Source organism: Rhodofomes roseus (genome assembly GCF_022264815.1).
Source record: "Rhodofomes roseus strain CIRM-BRFM 1785 chromosome Unknown C8Q71scaffold_19, whole genome shotgun sequence".
In the NCBI taxonomy this organism is placed as follows: domain Eukaryota; kingdom Fungi; phylum Basidiomycota; class Agaricomycetes; order Polyporales; family Fomitopsidaceae; genus Rhodofomes; species Rhodofomes roseus.
The window spans coordinates 204,461-220,829 of record NW_025952975.1 but is presented as its reverse complement, the minus strand read 5'-3'; the positions used below and the strand labels follow the sequence as shown (position 1 = coordinate 220,829).

Genomic DNA, 16,369 nt, shown 5'->3' with positions numbered 1-16,369 from the left:
TTCGGAATTGCGCAGGCTTAACTGAACCACCTGCCAGTGCGTGACCAGAACAAGCCCACTGCGCTTGACGATGAGCCATTCACAATACATACCATGATATTCAATACTCTCTGGTCGCATGGTTTTATGTTGTTAACGTTCCCGGGCCGCGCTCACGGCCGTGGCCCGTACGCGTAAGGGTTGGCATCGGTCACGGGACTCGCGCGTCTTCGCTGCGCGATCGCATCGTGTACGTCGTGCACTTCTCCCTCCCTGTGTTGCTGTACTTACTGTGTACACTGCATGCCTGCTGCACCCGCTCGCGCTCTTGGACCCGCTCGACGAGCTGCATCTTCCTGCGCGTCCTCAGCGGCGAGCGCGTCACGGAGCAATCTCATGAGCCTATTTAGACCTCGGGCCCGCCTCCCTTGGGCCAATTCTTGAATCCTGACTCGCTGCCTCTCGTTGGGTTGCGATCCGGTCGTTCTTCCGTTCGGACTTTGCAGGTCATCTTGTTTCATTGTTCTGCTCTGCCAGATCGCCCACTTGCGGATCCGGAACGCACGGGCCGCGGGCCGCTAGTCGATTACTCCGAGTCTGGTGGTAGCGTCGACGGTTTCTTGATCTTCTGCACCTCGACGTCGCCCCTCCGCCCACGACTCCAACGAATAGCACACCCGACCAACATGGACTCGGATGAATTCATAGGGGACGTCTCCGCGCTGTACAACGACACCGTCGACCTGCAAGATGACGGCGAGATCCACTACGGCCCGCTGGTCCTCACAGTCGCGCCCAAGGTGCGTGTTGTTCGGGAACCCTTACGTAGATACATGATGGATATCTGGGGACGCTCTAGGATGTGCTTCGCTGCGATGGTGTTGACTGGGTTGTGTAGGCAGGGAAGGTGCGTGATGAGGACGCGGCACTGGCTGATCACGATTCACGATTCACGCCCGCGCCGCACAGGCGAACACGCTATTAGCGGACCACCTCTTCTCGCCCTCGCTCCTCCTCGCAGAGCGCATCGAGCGCGGGCTCATCCCGCTCGAAGCGCAGACCGGTACGTACGCCCCCTCCCGCGCACCCCTCAGTAACGCACCGGACGGACAGTCGTCGAGCTGGGCGCAGGGTGCGCGCTGCCATCGCTCCTCGCGTCCACCCTCTCCCGCCCGCCCTCCCTCGTCGTGCCCACAGACTACCCCGACGCTCCGATCCTCGCGAACCTCACGCGGAACCTCGAGCGGAACGCGTCCCGCGTCTCTCGCGGGTGCACCGTGCACAGCCGCGCGCACGAATGGGGCCAGGACCCCCGCCCACTCCTGTACGTCGACCCTCTCGCTCGCCCCACACCGGGGCCCTCGACGCGACTTAATATTTGAATGCGCCCGCGCAGATCCCTCCTGCCCGACGCGCGCGGGCTTCGACGTCGTCATCCTCTCCGACCTCCTCCACTTCGACGCCGCGCACGCCGCGCTCCTCGCCTCGCTCGCCGCGCTCCTCCGCCGCGCGCCCTCCGCGCGCGCCTACGTCGCCGCGGGCAAGTACACGCTGCCCGTGCACTGCGCGCACTTTGTGCGGATCGCCGCGGAGGCGGGGATCGCCCTGGAGGAGGGCACGGACGCGGGCGAGGACGAGGGCGGGGTCGTGTGGCGTGGGACGATGGAGGTGCGCGGGGGCGGGCTGGACCGGGAGCAGTTGGGGGTGAGGAAGGGGATGTGTCGCTGGTGGACGGGGCGGTGGGCGGATCTGAGCGGTGAGCGAGGGGAAGACGGTGGCGCCTAGGTTCTGCGTTGTCGTGATTGTACAGTCGCAGTAAGTAATGTTCTTTCCCTGCGGCGTCCTCATCAGTGCAGTGCTGAATTGTCAAGGATGGTTCCCCCAAGGGCCAGGGACCACTTAGTTATCGCTGGAGTGAATTGTTGCTGCAGGAAGAGACGGTCTTGCGTTCGCTGTATTGACCTGCGCTTCTGAACTAATGCCGAGCTGCATAACCTGTCCACTGGTGTTTGTGAATACGTTTGTCACTGATTGCTGACAGGGTCTGTACAGGCTGCAACGACGGCGCAGATTCGCTCGCCAGGGTGCTGTTTCGGGGCACCTCGGGGAGAAGCCTCGAGTCCACAGGGGCCAGAGAGATCACTGTCGCGGTATGCGTCGGCTCACGTGCGTTGCGCTACATGCATGCAAGAGTATGTTCTCTACGCCTTGTGCGCGAACGGCGGCGGTGGCAGCGGGTGCGCCTGTCACGGTCCAATTCCGGCAAGCGACACGTCTATGTACGAGATGACGTCACGCATTCAGTTGCGCGTTCTGACGGATGGTTCTCCGGTTCAGAACCACAGCGCGAAGCCCATGTCGCGCGGGGGCAGCCGCGGGGCCTCTCCGGGCGACCGGTGCGCGTCCTTCTGCTCGGCGTGCGGACCCAGATCTAGAGTTGACGGGATCGCTTGTAGGTACGCTCGGCACGTGTATACGTACGCCGCCCCCAGCGGTATGTACGATGCCGGGCCAGACGGCTTCTGTGCCCCCGCTGTACCGAGTACTGACTCCTGTCGTTCTGCGGCCGCTATCGCGGGCCAGCCACCGACGGGCGAACGCGACTGCGATGACGTCGAGGTTACGTCCGTCGACATTCTTGCTATCGACGCATCGTATCGCTGGCAAGACCCTTCCGGATATCTTGTGTGTCAGAGACAGCCGTCCTCCGAGCCTACCTGCAGCATATATGCGTCCGTCATGGACTGTATCAGGCCAGTGGGTGCTGCTAGGAACCGTGACGCACGATAACGATCGTACCGCTCCTCCTCATACAGGCACCGGACACCCAGAACCAGTCGCCAAGACGCTGTGCTGATACTCACCGGCATCCTCGATCGTCGTGCCACAATGGGCAGCGTGCCAGCGAGTCCGTGACGGCTCCGACTGTTGTTGTCAGGCGCCCCACGTCAGCGAAGCTCTCTGTCCAATTCCCTCGGGCTTGCAGCTGGCGAGCAGGGCATGGAATGCGAAGGTGCGCATGCTACAGCACAGCTGGTGATGGATGCTGAGATCGAGACTCGGTGCAGACGTTCCCCGCGTTCTCAGCTGCTGTCTTCAGAGGATTTTCCGAGTCGCGTTCTAGCTACCTGTCTATATGTGGCGCGGTGTTCTTCCGCGAGTACTAACATAAGAACAACATATGCCGGAAGATACTCTGCTCTAGACGGCGGCAACTCTTCGGAGCCCAGCAACACGGTGACGCAGCGCACGCCCAGCTCACATGACGACACGGGCAGCCCGCCACCACGCACAGACATGGATCTCCGACCGCCTTCTGCGCGAGATCCACGGCGCCCTGCGAGCCTCAGGCTCCTGCGTTCTGCTCGGCTCGCAGGATGGACACCGGGGTGCCACGGCGCGCGCTCCGGCTGGCCGTCCCTGGGCACATGCGCCGTCCCCCTCCTCGAGCTCCCTGCGAGGCATCACTCAAATTCATCAGCCAAGGTTCGACGTCGCCGTGTGGTGGCCGACGTTCTGGAATGCAGATGCAGCCCGATTTGGGAGTGGGCGGCCGGGAGATGGTGGCGAGATTGTGCACGTCGAGGGGCCCACCGCGCGATTCGGGCCAGGGTGTCCTGGGCGGCAGACCATCGTCATTGGACATGCACGTTCGACCCTGGTCACGCTTGTCTCGCGCAGGCACCGCTGCGCAGAACGCGCCGGGTCAGTACGGCCAGAACGACTGGTCCTCGAATCGTGACCGTGGCGCGTGGTGGAACGTGAGAGGCTGTGGAAACCCATCCTCGTACTCGAGATCGGTACCCGGCGCGTCGAGCTCTCCTAGGGAACCAATATTGATGTAGGCCTGAGGCGTACTAGTCTTGGCCGAGCAAGCGTCGAGTGTGCTATATGACAGTCCCGCGAACGGTGCAACACACGAATAGCGCACGGGTCGACGAGGTTCCCGCGAAGCCGCGACACTCGACGGATGGTGCGATTTCGAACCGGCGTGCACCCAGGCGCAGTGTCAGCGGCTCTTCTCGAACCCTCCGTGCGAATCCGCGCAGGCGGCCGGGGGGGTGGTGCACTGGCATTTGCAGTGGAGACGGATGGCGGGCGTTCGGTCGCCGATGCCAGAGTCACGGTCCGATTTGCACCTGGGCGGCGAGGCGCGCGGACCGGTTTAATATTATCGAGCTCTGATGAGGTCGCGCACCACGTAGACAGGAACTCATGATCACCGTCGTTGGATCGCAGCCTGACCCGAACACCCCACAAATTTGGTGTGCCACCACTCGTCGCCCCCCTGGGGCCACAGCACCGATCAAAGCATCGTACGGCTGCCATGCGTGTCTCGGGAACAACACAACGCCGCGGGTAAGCTTGATTGGAAAGAGCCGTCCAAAAATGCACGATGGAGGGGGCTTTGGAGCGCAGCGTTTTAGGTGACAATGATAAGTGGGGGCCTAGAGACAGGCCTGTACGTGCTGACGGCGGCTCGCGCCTACCGACTGTACCGCGGTGTCATACTATGGACTCAGCGGTGTGGCTTGCACCCAGGTGCCGACATTGCGACTGCCCTGCCCTGGGGTCCGCGGTAGCGCGCGACGTGAGCGTGTTTACGAGCGGGATCGTCGGACACGCAGCCAGGGCTCTGGCTCGATTGCTGCCTGCCGGCATTGTGTGTACTGCGGCGCGCAGCTGTACATGTTTTCTGTTTTCGCAGACTACGTACGTCACTGGCGTGTCGCCGCCCAGCTGGTGTTGACGTCCTCGAGGGCCGACGTCGCAGGGCCGCCGTCGGGGCTGGGGTGACGGTGACGGGCCCCCGGGGTATTCGAGGTGGCCCTAGCTGGGTAGCCGGCGCATCCGCGGGTGCGGTGCGCTGGGCGCGCCAGCCAGAAAGTCGGCAACGCTCGAGCACCGAGAGGCACCAGGACCCCGGGCAAGGCGCTTAAATGTCCGATCCTGGTGTGGCCATGAACCGCCCGAAAAGGCGACCCATGTACGATCCGCATGTGGCCATAGACCCGCCCCATCTCGCGCGACGTCCGATCCCTATGTGGCCATGAAGGCTGTCATGAACGCATGTCCTATCGGCATGTGGCCATGGCCAGCCTTGTGGTCGCTAGCAGATCTCGGCGGCGAAGTTGGCACCACTACGCGCGGCCTATGGCTACCGCTGAACTCGTCAATCCTAGTTCTCATTTGGGCGAGGTTGAAGACGATTACGTACCCTTTGAAGCGATTTGATGAACGACGCATGCCACCGGTCGTCGGGTTGCATCAACTTTGGACCGACGACCTCCCCTAGAGGATAGATGGGCAGTGGAGAGAAGGTAAGTGCTCGTTCGCATTCGTACTGGTGCACTGATCATGGTACTAGTGGATCCTGGCAAGTCAAAACGGCCATGCGGGTGCTAGGGACGGAAAGCTGTTGGTGCACTGAGGACTTCCAACCCGTTACTCCCAGTGGCTAGCGGTCGCCGGCCGCGTATGTTTTCATGTTGTCAGTTGATCGCTGTACAACGTCGTCTCATGCATTTGTTTCCCCAGGGTGCAACCTATATGCTGAAGTCTCAAAGGCTTTTACTCTGACTTGGCCAATGAAGACGAAGCTGTGAAGCTATTACCGGTCATTGACGGTGTCCCGCAATCTGTTCACGAGCCCAGTGACACGGAATCTGAGTGCAGATGCAGCCCAGCAGATACTCCTTGGCCAAGGTGTGTGTAGTATAACTTGCTATCGTCCTCCAGGGGCCGCGCTAGCCAGCTTACTCACTTCCGTGTACAGTCATGACGTTTTATGCCAAGGGAGATGGTCGTAGAGCCAAACATGACTGGGTACCATCGGCGCACAGCATTGTCTTCGCCCTCTTCCACAGATCAATCTACACTCCAGTCGCATAGCCTCGCATGAATGCGACGACGTTCTTGCGCATCCCGCGGACCCATGTCATTATGTCACTTGGCTCGTTTGCTGCTGAGATCAAGTCCCAGGAAATGTGCTTTGCTGACAGCTCGCCAGTGCAGATAATTGTCCTTGGTGAACGCGTGTCCCTTCTCATGACTACTCTCAGGGACCGGGAAAGGGACATCTGTATCGCAGTCAAGACACTCGGCCAGCTTCCCCGCCCATGACGGAAGCCAAAGGTGTTGGTATCTACAGTCGAATCAACCATATCCGACAAGAGGAGCAGTGACGCGAGCGACGACTCCGACGATGATGAGAGCGATAGGTAGTAGCTTTTCCCGTAGTGTCCTACGCTCCTGTGTGTCGTCTAGCACACGTACCGACTTTTTGGCGATTTTTCCGGATTTTCTGCGATTTTATAGAGGTCCGATCCATTATGTGGCCATAACGCACCCCTCAAGCGTAGGTCCGATCCTGGTGTGGCCATGACCCAGGCCAAAGCTATGTGGCCATAAAGGGCCAGAATCTGGGGATTTCGGATCGGACATCTAAGCGCCTTGCCCGGGGTCCTGAGGCACCATGCACGACCCTCGCGTCGACGTGCGGGCGGGCAGTGTTCCGCCTGCACGCGAGAGGGACTTCGCGGAGGGCGGCACGTAGAGGCGCAGACGAGGGGTCCGAGGGGCCCGGCGTAGATGGGAACCGGGTTGCGCTGCCCAGATGCGCTGGTCGTCGACGCGGGGGCCTCGCGGCGCCTGACCGGGGGCGGCGGATTACGTCCCTCCGTCGGTGGATGGACGTCGCACGTCGAACGTCGAACGTCGAACTCTAACTCTGAGCTTGCGAACACGGCCGCGAAGCTACAAGGACGGAGCACTCCGATGCCAGGACCGTGGGCCGTGCGCACCAGCTGTACCTGGCCCGGGAGAGCACCAGCTGTATCGGAAGACTATCGATAGCTTCGACGGAGGATAGCCAGGTCGGAGTCAGGTTGTGGCGCACGTCACCCCGCCGGGTCCTCTACGTGTGCAAACGCTCGCGCGCACGGATCTGGAAGGTCCGTGCGCTGCACGAGCACGCGCCGATATGCAGCATCATGCGGCGAGTTTCGCAGGCCGACGTGCGTCCTGCGAGAATCCGTACGTCGCCTTGCGAGCCCCGCACGCTATCCGCCACCAAAGCAGATTCGATTTTCGGTTCGCCGCCTGAGACGCGGGTGTGATCCATGGCCAGCGTCGCGCCTCGTTCCCGCCGTCTGTGCCGGCGCACGGAGCTGCCAGTGAGGTGGTCCGCGGCCCACATTGATACGTCTGCGAGGGCAGACGACGGGAAGCACAGAGGAGATGATTGTTAGATTGGACGTTCGCGATCGCAAGGGCCTGATGGACAGTGGCCGGCCACCTCGAGCCTATTCGCTGCACTGACTCATGTGAGGGCAGTCAGCGAGAGGGCCCGCGGGGTCTGCCGGGAGACGACGTCCTGGCCCGGTGTGACGCGTGACCACTGGGTTCTACGATGGATCATGGATGGAGGTCAGTTAGGCTCCGGGTCGCATTCAGCACGCTGATGGACGTGACTCACCGGCGATGACAGGCATACAGCCCCCGTGCGTACCTTCACCGGGCTGCCCGGTATACAGACACTGAGTTTGCTGCCAACAGCGTTCCTTGTTCAACTGCGTAGCGCCCGCGCGTGACATGTGGCGGACGAGCGCTTCCGCCCCCCTCAGAAAGCCTCCGACGTAGAACATTGAACAAAGTCAAACGCAGCGCGCGAGCGGATGGCAGCCCCGTCTGCCACAGAGTCCGACTCGCAGGGATATCACGGCCGTGTCGAAACGTCGGCGACCCGAGCCTGCGGTACGCGCGAGCGACACCCTATCGCTATCGTGCCATCGCACTTGCATAGCAGCCCGTCAGATGCGTGGCGCCCCCAGTCGCGACCGTGACGCACGCGCGCGCCGCCCGAAGAAGCAACGCGCGCGACGGAACGGGACTGACAGTGAGTTGCCGGAGAACAGGGCGCACCTGACCGCCGTCGCGTCGCACATCGCGTGGCGTCGACACAATATGCCTCGCCGGCTCAGCCACACTGCAAGTTCTGGGAACCGCGTGAGGGAGCTGGGGGGCGCGGCGGAAGTCCGGTTGCCCTGCGCGCGGTGTGGTGCGGGGCACGCGCGCGACGATCGGTGCGGCGAAGCCTGCGCACGTTGGACGGGTGACTTGTATGCCGGGCGGATTTCGATATGGACCTCGTTGGCTGGGCGATGTCCAACAGCCCGTCACGAACTTCAAGTTGGAGGCAGTGGACGCACCGGGGCGCTGTCTCGAGTGCCCTGCGTTTTTCGTCGGGGCGGATGATGATCAGTTGCAATCGATACGCTGTGGCACAGCCTGCGCCCAGCCATATCGATGTTCCACCGCACGTCGCTGTGTGTTGTCGGCCACAATGTCTGCGGCCGTCAACAGGACACCTCGCTGCGACTCCAGAACTGCAGCAACAACTCGGATGCGACGGCCCACCCTCCTCCTTAGCCCCCATGCACTGGCAGCACGGCGAAACTAAGACCCAGAGGCCGCATTGATGCCCGACTGCCAAAAAGCATTCGCGAACAACCCGAGCTACGCCGTGCAAATGGAGATCGTGGGGCCGAAGCCCGCCACTGCCGACCAGGCTGCGTCCCTGCCGCATCAACAGATAATATCGCGCGACTCGGAGGCGCGTGTGGATCGATACCAACGACGAATACACGCTGTAGATCATACGTGGTAGGCCCTGATCCAGCAGGATTCCATTTTCGCCCGACCGCCGCCTATCTGCGCGAAGAACGAGGGGTCAGTGGAGAATCACTCTCACTGTCGAAAGACTGGGAAGGCGTATTTGACCACGGTCATGGAGGCTCTGCGCATCCATAGAGCATTAATTCCACCGTGTCCCGGCGGCTTCGCGTTGGCAGTACCTTATCTGCGCGCACAGACGGTGTTCTGGAACCTCTGATACCGTGCAGATTGGAGTCTGTGGGGGATCTGAGCAGGTCCCACGGAGAAGGTAGAACTTGTCTTCTCTACCCGTCCGCTGGAAGAGATTGAACCGTCACGATGGTCATCAGGTCGGCCGAAAAAGCACGCACAGAGTCCAGTGTCGCGGCAGACGGTCGGACCTCCCCTGCGCGCGACTCCGCGGCCGGAAGTGTGTCTGCAGGATCTGCTCTCCGCGCCAGTTTCATCCACGTCGACAGACACCACGCACCGGCGGATTCCCACCTCCCCGCAATCAAGGTGCTTCTCGCACTCCGATGGGCCCGCCGAACGTTAGCCGTGCAGCGTTGGACCTGAAGGACGTCAGCTCCGAGGATCCTCGACGGATGCACGACTTCGGGCCGTCGTGCGATGGAGATACGTCCGTCAGGCGTAGTGCGACGCCGACGCGCTCACCATGGGCCAGGCTCGCATTTCGCGTCCAGCTATGGGTCATCAGGCCCACGGTAGGCGGGCCAGGTCGAGTCCGCCTACCGCCCGCCTGTTAGCTCCCAGTGCACGAGCGCGCCGCCAGCGTCCCAAGACAGGTCCGTGCTCTGCGCAGGTGCGCATGCGGCTTGCGCCCGCGCCGGAGACAGTGTCGCGCGACGTGCATGCCGGGCGCAGTACAGGCCACAGACGGCGCGCGCATACAACCATAGGCTGCTCAATCATATCTGTCCCCCTCCCGGCCTGGCGCCGTCTCCGCGCGGTCGGCCCACGCGGGAAGGTACGAGCGCGCCAGCCCCAGGCCCGGGTCCCAGCCCCGACTTGCAGGTGCGTGCTCGCAAAGCGGCGTGCGTGCGGACTCGGATGTGTGCGCGCCTCGTAAACCCCCCGCGGCGACGCTTCTCGCGGCGAACGCAGCGCGGCGCCAATCCGCGAGGATCGCGCGCGGGGCCTGTTGCAGCGATGCGAGTGCACCCGTCGGAGAGGGCGCTGCGGGGGCGGGCGATTGGCGATCATAGTTAGGCGTGAGCTCAGGGTCTGCGGGCTGGTGATAGCGGGTGTACGTGTTCGTGCGTACGTACATGCGAGAATTCGAGCAGCGGCTGGTTCGCTGGTTCGCCGGCCGCACTGTGCCCAGGGATGTCGGGCGCGCTGTAGCCGACCCACTGCGCTCTCCGCCACAGAGGGCCGAGCGCAGCGGAGCCTCTCTCGTGCGGTCGGCATACGGCGGCAGGAGCGCCATGTGGTATGCGCTCATGCGAGGTCAGGCCATACCGCGGCCGGCGAGCGCACTGGGCGACGGACTGGCGGTCTTCCCTCTTCCCTGCGCCCAGTCAGTGGGCGTCGCGCGGTCGACTTGGGTGCGGTTGTGGTCCACGCCTCCCGCGACGCACGATCGCCAGACGGGGTCCGGTTCCCTGGCTATGTGGGTGTGGGCGCGGGCCACCAGCCTCTGGGTGCACGACGCATGCATGCACGACGCGCGTGGCGGGCGGGCGCACGTGCGCGTGGGCCGCCTCGGCATCGCAGGACATGGAAGGGGCGCAGGGACACCAGCACCCGACCTCGCGCGCGCGCGACAGGGAAGCCAGGCGGGAGGGGCGGATCGCGCGCCAGCCGAGGCCGGGCGCACGCCACGCCGCGCCGGACGTCCATCTTCTGGTTGGAAGCTAACAGTAACAGCCTGCGACAGCGCTTCGCGGCGGGATTCGCAGGCCTCCTGGCTGGACTGAATAGACTCATCTGATATGAACGTTAGCGTTTGGACATTGCGTGCGGGCAGCGATCTGCGGTGGCGCGTGGCTTTTCGTCGCGAATGGCGATCGTGCGGCGAGCTCGAGGCGCTGTGGTCGAGTGGTCAGTGTCGCCTGCGAGCACGAGAGAGAACGACGGGGTGCGCAGGGGATGGAGACATAGGAGGATGGGGACGAACGGATGGGGATGAGATGGAGATGAAGTGCAACGTCGTGTTTCACGCCCGTACACGATCGATCTCGTCGCACTCGGTACGAGATAGACGCCGCACCACTGCGTGTGTTTAGGATCATCCCGCACTCGTACGTGCCGTGCCTGACACGCAGGTGATCAAACTGGGCGAGACACGGATGATGGGCTGACCGTCAAACCCTCAGCCGCATTACGCACACTGCTGGGCACGGCGGGGGAGAGAGGGGGGAGGCGAGGGCGCGCGCGAGCAATTGCGGCTCGCGCGAGGAAGGGCAACACGGTTGGCTCGCGCATCCCGCCGGGACGGAAGCTTTCGGTGCAGGTCGCGAGCCTGCGGCGGACGAGACGCGCAGGGAGGGTCCACGCCCAGGCCGCAGCGCAGGGCTGTATGCGTGCAGCGCGACGGGGGCTGGGCCCTCGCAGCCCGATGACTTCACCCCACCGCTGCGCGCGCGTTGCCACTGTGTGCACCGACAGGACGCAGACGGGTGCGCACCAGGAACGCTGCCCTTCGATCGGCCGCACCGTGCAGGACGTAACGAACAGCCTCGGCCGACCTTCTGCCAGCACGTGGCGAGGCTCGGAGCCAGCGACGATGCGGCGCGCGGAAGACCAGCGGGCGCGATCTCAGTCTGGCGTTTACGTGTAAGTGCAAGGTTTGCAGAGCCGGCGATGGGCCCGGAGATCGCTGGCGCCGCCCGAGATTCCGTCAGGGCGGGAAGATCAGGAAGGCGAGGAGGCTCGTTCTGTGGCTGATGGGTGCGTCGGTTGAGGATGGCGAGCACCGACCGGGCGGCGGTTGGGTGGCGGGACGCGTCGCGGGGTTCCAATGTGCCGGCGGAGTGTGGCGGGCGGTCCGGATAAGGGAATTTGCGACACCGCGCGGCGGCCCCGGCGATCTGGTGGGTGGTGGGTGCACCCACCCGCAGATCGGGATCGCAGCGTCGTAGAACGGGCTTGGGAGGAGTGCAGCAGCACGGCTGGGCGAGGGGCCCGCAGCGGGGATGCGGCGGCACGCCCCGCGCGAAGCCGCAAACGCAGTGGATCGACTCGAGAAGACTGCCTTTTATGGGCAGGAGCAGCAGGCGGCGTGAGGGGTGGGGGTGAGTGACAGATGGGATGGGACTGATGGTCACAACGCCTTCTGAGGTCGTCGCCGCAGATTCGCCCGTGCCTGCCCCGGATATTCGCAGAAATCGCAAGCTCGGGTTGCCCGCCGAAGCGCACGCGTGGATGTGCCCTCGGTGCGCTGCGCCTCCCGCGTCCCTCATATACGCCCGCCACCCTCCCTCAGCCTCCCGCCCCCGGCCCCTGCTGCCAGCAGTGTCTGTCCGCTCCACGCCCGCCACCGTCCCGATCGCCGTCTGTCACCTGCCCCGATGTCCCTCCCCCACTTTGCCCACGACCGCGCCACCGCCATGGCCTACTACAACGACGGCAGCGCGATCTACAGCGGCGTCCAGCACTACTACCCGCCCGGCCCCAGCGTGAGCCCCGTCGAGCACGACGACTACCCCGCCGGTGAGGCGTCCTACATTCCCGAGAGGCCGCACTGGCAGGCCCAGATGTCCCCGTCCTCGTCGTACACCACGTCCGTCCACCCCTCCGACTACTCGTCCTCGTCTTCCCAGTCCATGACTTATCCGTCCGCGTACGCCGCGGCCTCCCAGCGCACCGGCCTGCAAGACCCCTTCGCCGCGTCCCCCTCGTCGTCCGCCCGCACCTACGCCTCCCCCTCCCTCTCCCAGTCCTCCTCCGCCACCACGCCCACCCTCCCCCACCTCCAACGCGTCTCCTGGGCCCCCGGCCAAGCCCCCGCCAGCGCGCTCTACATCGTAGACCCCGATCCCGACGCCGACGCCGAGCCCGCGCGGGCCTACCCGCAGGTCAAGACGGAGGAGGAGGAGCTCGAGACCGGCTTCATCTTCGAGCTCGCGTCGGACACGCCGCCGTCGCTCGCGACGAACCCCCTGCTCGACAGCATGCCCGAGGTGCCCCTCCGCGCGACCCAGGCGAGCAAGGAGATGCGCCGCCTCATGGGCGCGTTCCGCCTCGACCCCTTCGCGATGCACAACGGCGTCAAGAGCGCCGCCAGCCAGAGCGTCCCCGTCGGCATCGAGGTCGGCCCCCTCCGGGAGCCCCCCGTCATGTTCGAGTGGCAGGCCGAGCTCGACTGCCCCCTCGTGCCCCAGAGCCCGCGCTGGTCCCCGGACTCGCAGATGCAGACGTACGACGAGGAGGAGATCAAGTGGACGCCCGCGCCGTCGATGGAGGGCTATGGAGACGTGTATAACAACGGCGACGACATGGACGCGGATGTCGCGTTCCAGCCGGTGATGACCCCCGCGCAGGCCGTCGACTGGGGCGTCGGCTACAGCGAGCAGCAGAGTATGGTCCCGACGTCGTCGGCATACCCCGTGCAGCCGCTCTCAGGCAGTGAGTACCCACTTTCCCAGTCGACCGTATCACAGCCTCTGACGATGATCTATTCAACAGTCTTCAACCGATCCGCACACGCGTCCTCATCGCAGGCGTCGATATCCCGCTCCCTACCTTCCCTACCACAGCCCCAGTCATCCATCTTCTACCGCCAAGCCCAAAACTACTCGCTCGCCTCCCCCTCGCACGCCCTCCCCTCTCCCACCGCCCTCGCCTCCCCCCCGCTCTCCCACTCCAGCTACGCACAACGCAGCGCCCCAGACCTGTACTACCGCCAGCACCACCAGCCCGCCCAGCCCGCCGCCTCGTCCGCCTCCGCCGCGATGCGCGTCTCCGCGCTCATGTCCCCCGCCGCGCCGACCCTCGCGCGCCGCGCGCCGCTCGAGTACCCGCAGACCCATGGCGCGTCGGACCCCGCGGCGCAGTACGCGAGCCCGAGCCCGCCGTCGTTCTCGAGCGGGAGCACCGCGGGCGGCGGTGGCGGGGGCGGGGGCGCGCGCTACCGCGGGGACGACTCGCTGGCCTGGTACCGCCGCTCGGCGCTCGCGCTCGAGGCGTACACCGCGTCGGCGTGCACATGACGCGCGTCTGGGCGGGTGATGTGCGCACGGCTGCGATGCTGCTCGGGGCTGTGGCGGCGACGGGTGGCAGATGCGCGGTGACGGATGGAAGGCCGGTGACGTGCGGGCTTGGTGGGAGACGGGCCTCGATCGGGCGCGCGGCGTGCGTCATCACTGTTCGTCCAGCTCCGGTGTCCACGATGGACGGGAAGTGCCACGTGCGGGGAGGCGCCGCGGTCGTGTCCGTGCTGCTCGGAGACGACGGCGGCGGTCTTTGGTCTTATTTCTTGGATTATAGTATGCTTTCGTCGTGTCGTCGCCCTGGCTCGTCACTCTCCGCTGTCCTATTGCTCTCTCTCGCTCTCCGTATGACCCCGTCTGTGCATCCTCATGTTTTGGTACAACGCGGTGAGCCGGTATACCTGTCTCTCGTTCTGGCTTCGCGTACGGACGATCCTGTTGTTATCATCGCCGTCGCTTGTGAGGTTTATCGCGTAGTCTGCTCGTCTTTACCCATCGATTGCACTGTATCTGTATTACCAACCGCTACCCGTTATGACCTCTAGACAAAAGCCTTCTATACATATCTCATATGAATATCATGCACGCGCGCTGCGACTCGCCTCACCATCGTCGTCATCGTGTGGCAAACTGTCCGTAGCATCGAAACGTGGACGCTGGACGTTCGGAAGCTCTGCTTGGTGCATGGGTCAGGAGACGAACCTCATCCACCTCCTCCGACTCCACAGCACGCCGCAACGGTGCCGACGACGCACTCGGCTATGGCTCGACGCGCGTGATGTGCGTCCACAACTCATATCCAGATCCCCACCATCATCCCGGATCCAGATGCTCCCGCGAAGCCGCGCGAACGATGATGCCACATCCCAGGCTGCGTGTCTCGCGGCGGAGTTCGCTGGGTTCCGCCTCTGAGTTCTGTCGCTCCGCGCCCGGGGCAGTGTTGCACCGTGCGCGGTGGAAGCACGCACCGGACGTTCGCGCAGGGCACACGTGCGGAGCCTCGGAATGCAGAGATCCTGCCCGCCGGGATGTCTGGCAGCGTTCGTCGACTATCGCGAGGATGACCACGGGTGGCGTCGGACCTCGCGGGCTCCGCGCCAAGATTGGACTGGACTGGTGTCCTGTGGTGAATTAAACCGTGCGCGGCAGACCGGCGTGACACACGAGTGGGGAGACCGGGCCATTTCATAGGAATTGGTCGTCCAGGCGCTTGCTGCCGTCTTCTCCAGACGAATAACATAATCTGTCACGGAGACGCGGGAAGTGGGGATAGAAACAGAAGGGGCTCGCAAGATACGTACGGATATGAGTCATCGAACACGACCGTGGCGGCGTGCGATGGAGCGGAAGAGGGCGCGACTGCTGCTCGTACCATAGCCAGAGCCTGTGCGATGAGTCGATCCATTCGACGTTCGAGTTTCGCGTTGGCGTGCCGACATGCAGTGGTAACCCGGCTCGGTAAGTCCTGATAGATGGAGCCTGAGGAGCCGGAGGGGCGCGTCCCGGGCCCTTGGATCGCGAGGAAGATACGGCTGGATAGCACCATTCTCGGTGCGATGGCAGCCTACGTACGCGGGAGACCACAGACAGGCAAGGTTCCTCGCTGCAGGATGCAGTCGGCGCGATGGATTCCACCGCCACGTACATACGTACAGGCACAAGGAAGCAAGAGCCGGGTGTGCAGCACGCCCTGCAGGGCGACCACAAGCTGCCCCGTGACACTCTAGGCAGCTCAGGGCCGCCTCCCTCCTCCATGGTTCGCCCACTCGTTCCAGGAAAAGATCTTCGCGGCGGACACGCCGATGGGAAGAACTATCGCTGTTTAGTTACCGGCGAGGCGACGAGTCGGCACTCCGAAAACGTGATAGAGACACCTGATTTCATTGCTCTGGTGAGACGAACCATCCGCGCCCCATAGCCCGCCTGCATCGTTTCTTGTCGACACCGGGGCCGACATTCTACCACAACCACTGCCACGAGCAAATATCGCTTCAGGCGCGCCTCCAACGCCGAAATGCTCTGCTCGAGTGAGCAACACATGTATTCGGACATGGCGCGTTCGGACGCGCCTGGTCTCGCCGCCCTACGTCGCCGCCCTCAGAGCGGAGGCAAGGACGCGGACGCCACGCGTGCATGTGGGACAGGCGCGTCTGGGTTCGCGACATGTCCGAGCATTTCGGACTCGGGAGCAGTTCACGCGTAGGCGTCTGGCACTGGCAGTGCGCAGCTGAGGGGATGAAAGTACGTACTGTCGCTATCGGGGACAATTATCCGCCCGCCGAATGATAGGCTACCTAGTCGTGGATGGGCCGGCCGGAATATACGCTGTTGAGCGGCCTTGAAATTCGTGCTGCTTGCGGCTCCCTGCGGTGCGGTAGCAGCCTGGAGTGGTAGATCGTTATGCAGCCAGTACGGGGAGCGATCGCGGGAGAAGGTTACTGAACCCTCGAGGCTGATTTCAACCCTGTTCGACTACCCTTGCGACGCAGGGCCTTGCGGTCAGCGAGTAGAAGTGCAAGATACGAGTGGGTAAAGGTGCATGTGAGAGATTAGAAGGAGCT

The 16,369-nt window shown here is 63.8% G+C and overlaps 5 protein-coding genes across 5 annotated transcripts; 3 read left to right on the top strand and 2 right to left on the bottom strand.

Moving 5' to 3' along the window:
- Positions 1 to 665: 665 nt before the first annotated feature.
- On the top strand, positions 666 to 1,764 carry C8Q71DRAFT_860441 (uncharacterized protein; the record flags this gene model as incomplete). The annotated part of the gene is made up of 6 exons (XM_047927800.1): positions 666 to 779; positions 878 to 886; positions 949 to 1,042; positions 1,093 to 1,249; positions 1,287 to 1,303; positions 1,376 to 1,764. 6 exons carry the CDS (start codon positions 666 to 668, stop codon positions 1,762 to 1,764), a joined length of 780 nt encoding a protein of 259 aa, XP_047775927.1.
- A 1,067-nt stretch (positions 1,765 to 2,831) lies between these two features.
- C8Q71DRAFT_192440 (uncharacterized protein) lies at positions 2,832 to 3,847 on the top strand. The gene is made up of 2 exons (XM_047916882.1): positions 2,832 to 2,992; positions 3,048 to 3,847. The coding sequence occupies exons 1-2, from the start codon at positions 2,985 to 2,987 to the stop codon at positions 3,742 to 3,744; spliced, it is 705 nt and encodes a 234-aa protein (XP_047775926.1). The 5' UTR covers positions 2,832 to 2,984; the 3' UTR covers positions 3,745 to 3,847.
- Positions 3,848 to 7,890: 4,043 nt separating this feature from the next.
- C8Q71DRAFT_192324 (uncharacterized protein) lies at positions 7,891 to 9,020 on the bottom strand. The gene is made up of 2 exons (XM_047916881.1): positions 9,006 to 9,020; positions 7,891 to 8,950 (listed from the first exon to the last, which is right to left on the bottom strand). The coding sequence occupies exon 2, from the start codon at positions 8,636 to 8,638 to the stop codon at positions 7,958 to 7,960; it is 681 nt and encodes a 226-aa protein (XP_047775925.1). The 5' UTR covers positions 8,639 to 8,950; positions 9,006 to 9,020; the 3' UTR covers positions 7,891 to 7,957.
- C8Q71DRAFT_192315 (uncharacterized protein) lies at positions 8,939 to 10,255 on the bottom strand. The gene is made up of 3 exons (XM_047916880.1): positions 9,125 to 10,255; positions 9,006 to 9,070; positions 8,939 to 8,950 (listed from the first exon to the last, which is right to left on the bottom strand). Exon 1 carries the CDS (start codon positions 10,063 to 10,065, stop codon positions 9,349 to 9,351), a length of 717 nt encoding a protein of 238 aa, XP_047775924.1. The 5' UTR covers positions 10,066 to 10,255; the 3' UTR covers positions 8,939 to 8,950; positions 9,006 to 9,070; positions 9,125 to 9,348.
- A 1,456-nt stretch (positions 10,256 to 11,711) lies between these two features.
- On the top strand, positions 11,712 to 13,808 carry C8Q71DRAFT_849923 (uncharacterized protein; the record flags this gene model as incomplete). The annotated part of the gene is made up of 3 exons (XM_047926717.1): positions 11,712 to 11,891; positions 11,951 to 13,224; positions 13,285 to 13,808. Exons 1-3 carry the CDS (start codon positions 11,857 to 11,859, stop codon positions 13,806 to 13,808), a joined length of 1,833 nt encoding a protein of 610 aa, XP_047775923.1. The 5' UTR covers positions 11,712 to 11,856.
- Between the last annotated feature and the right edge of the window lie 2,561 nt (positions 13,809 to 16,369).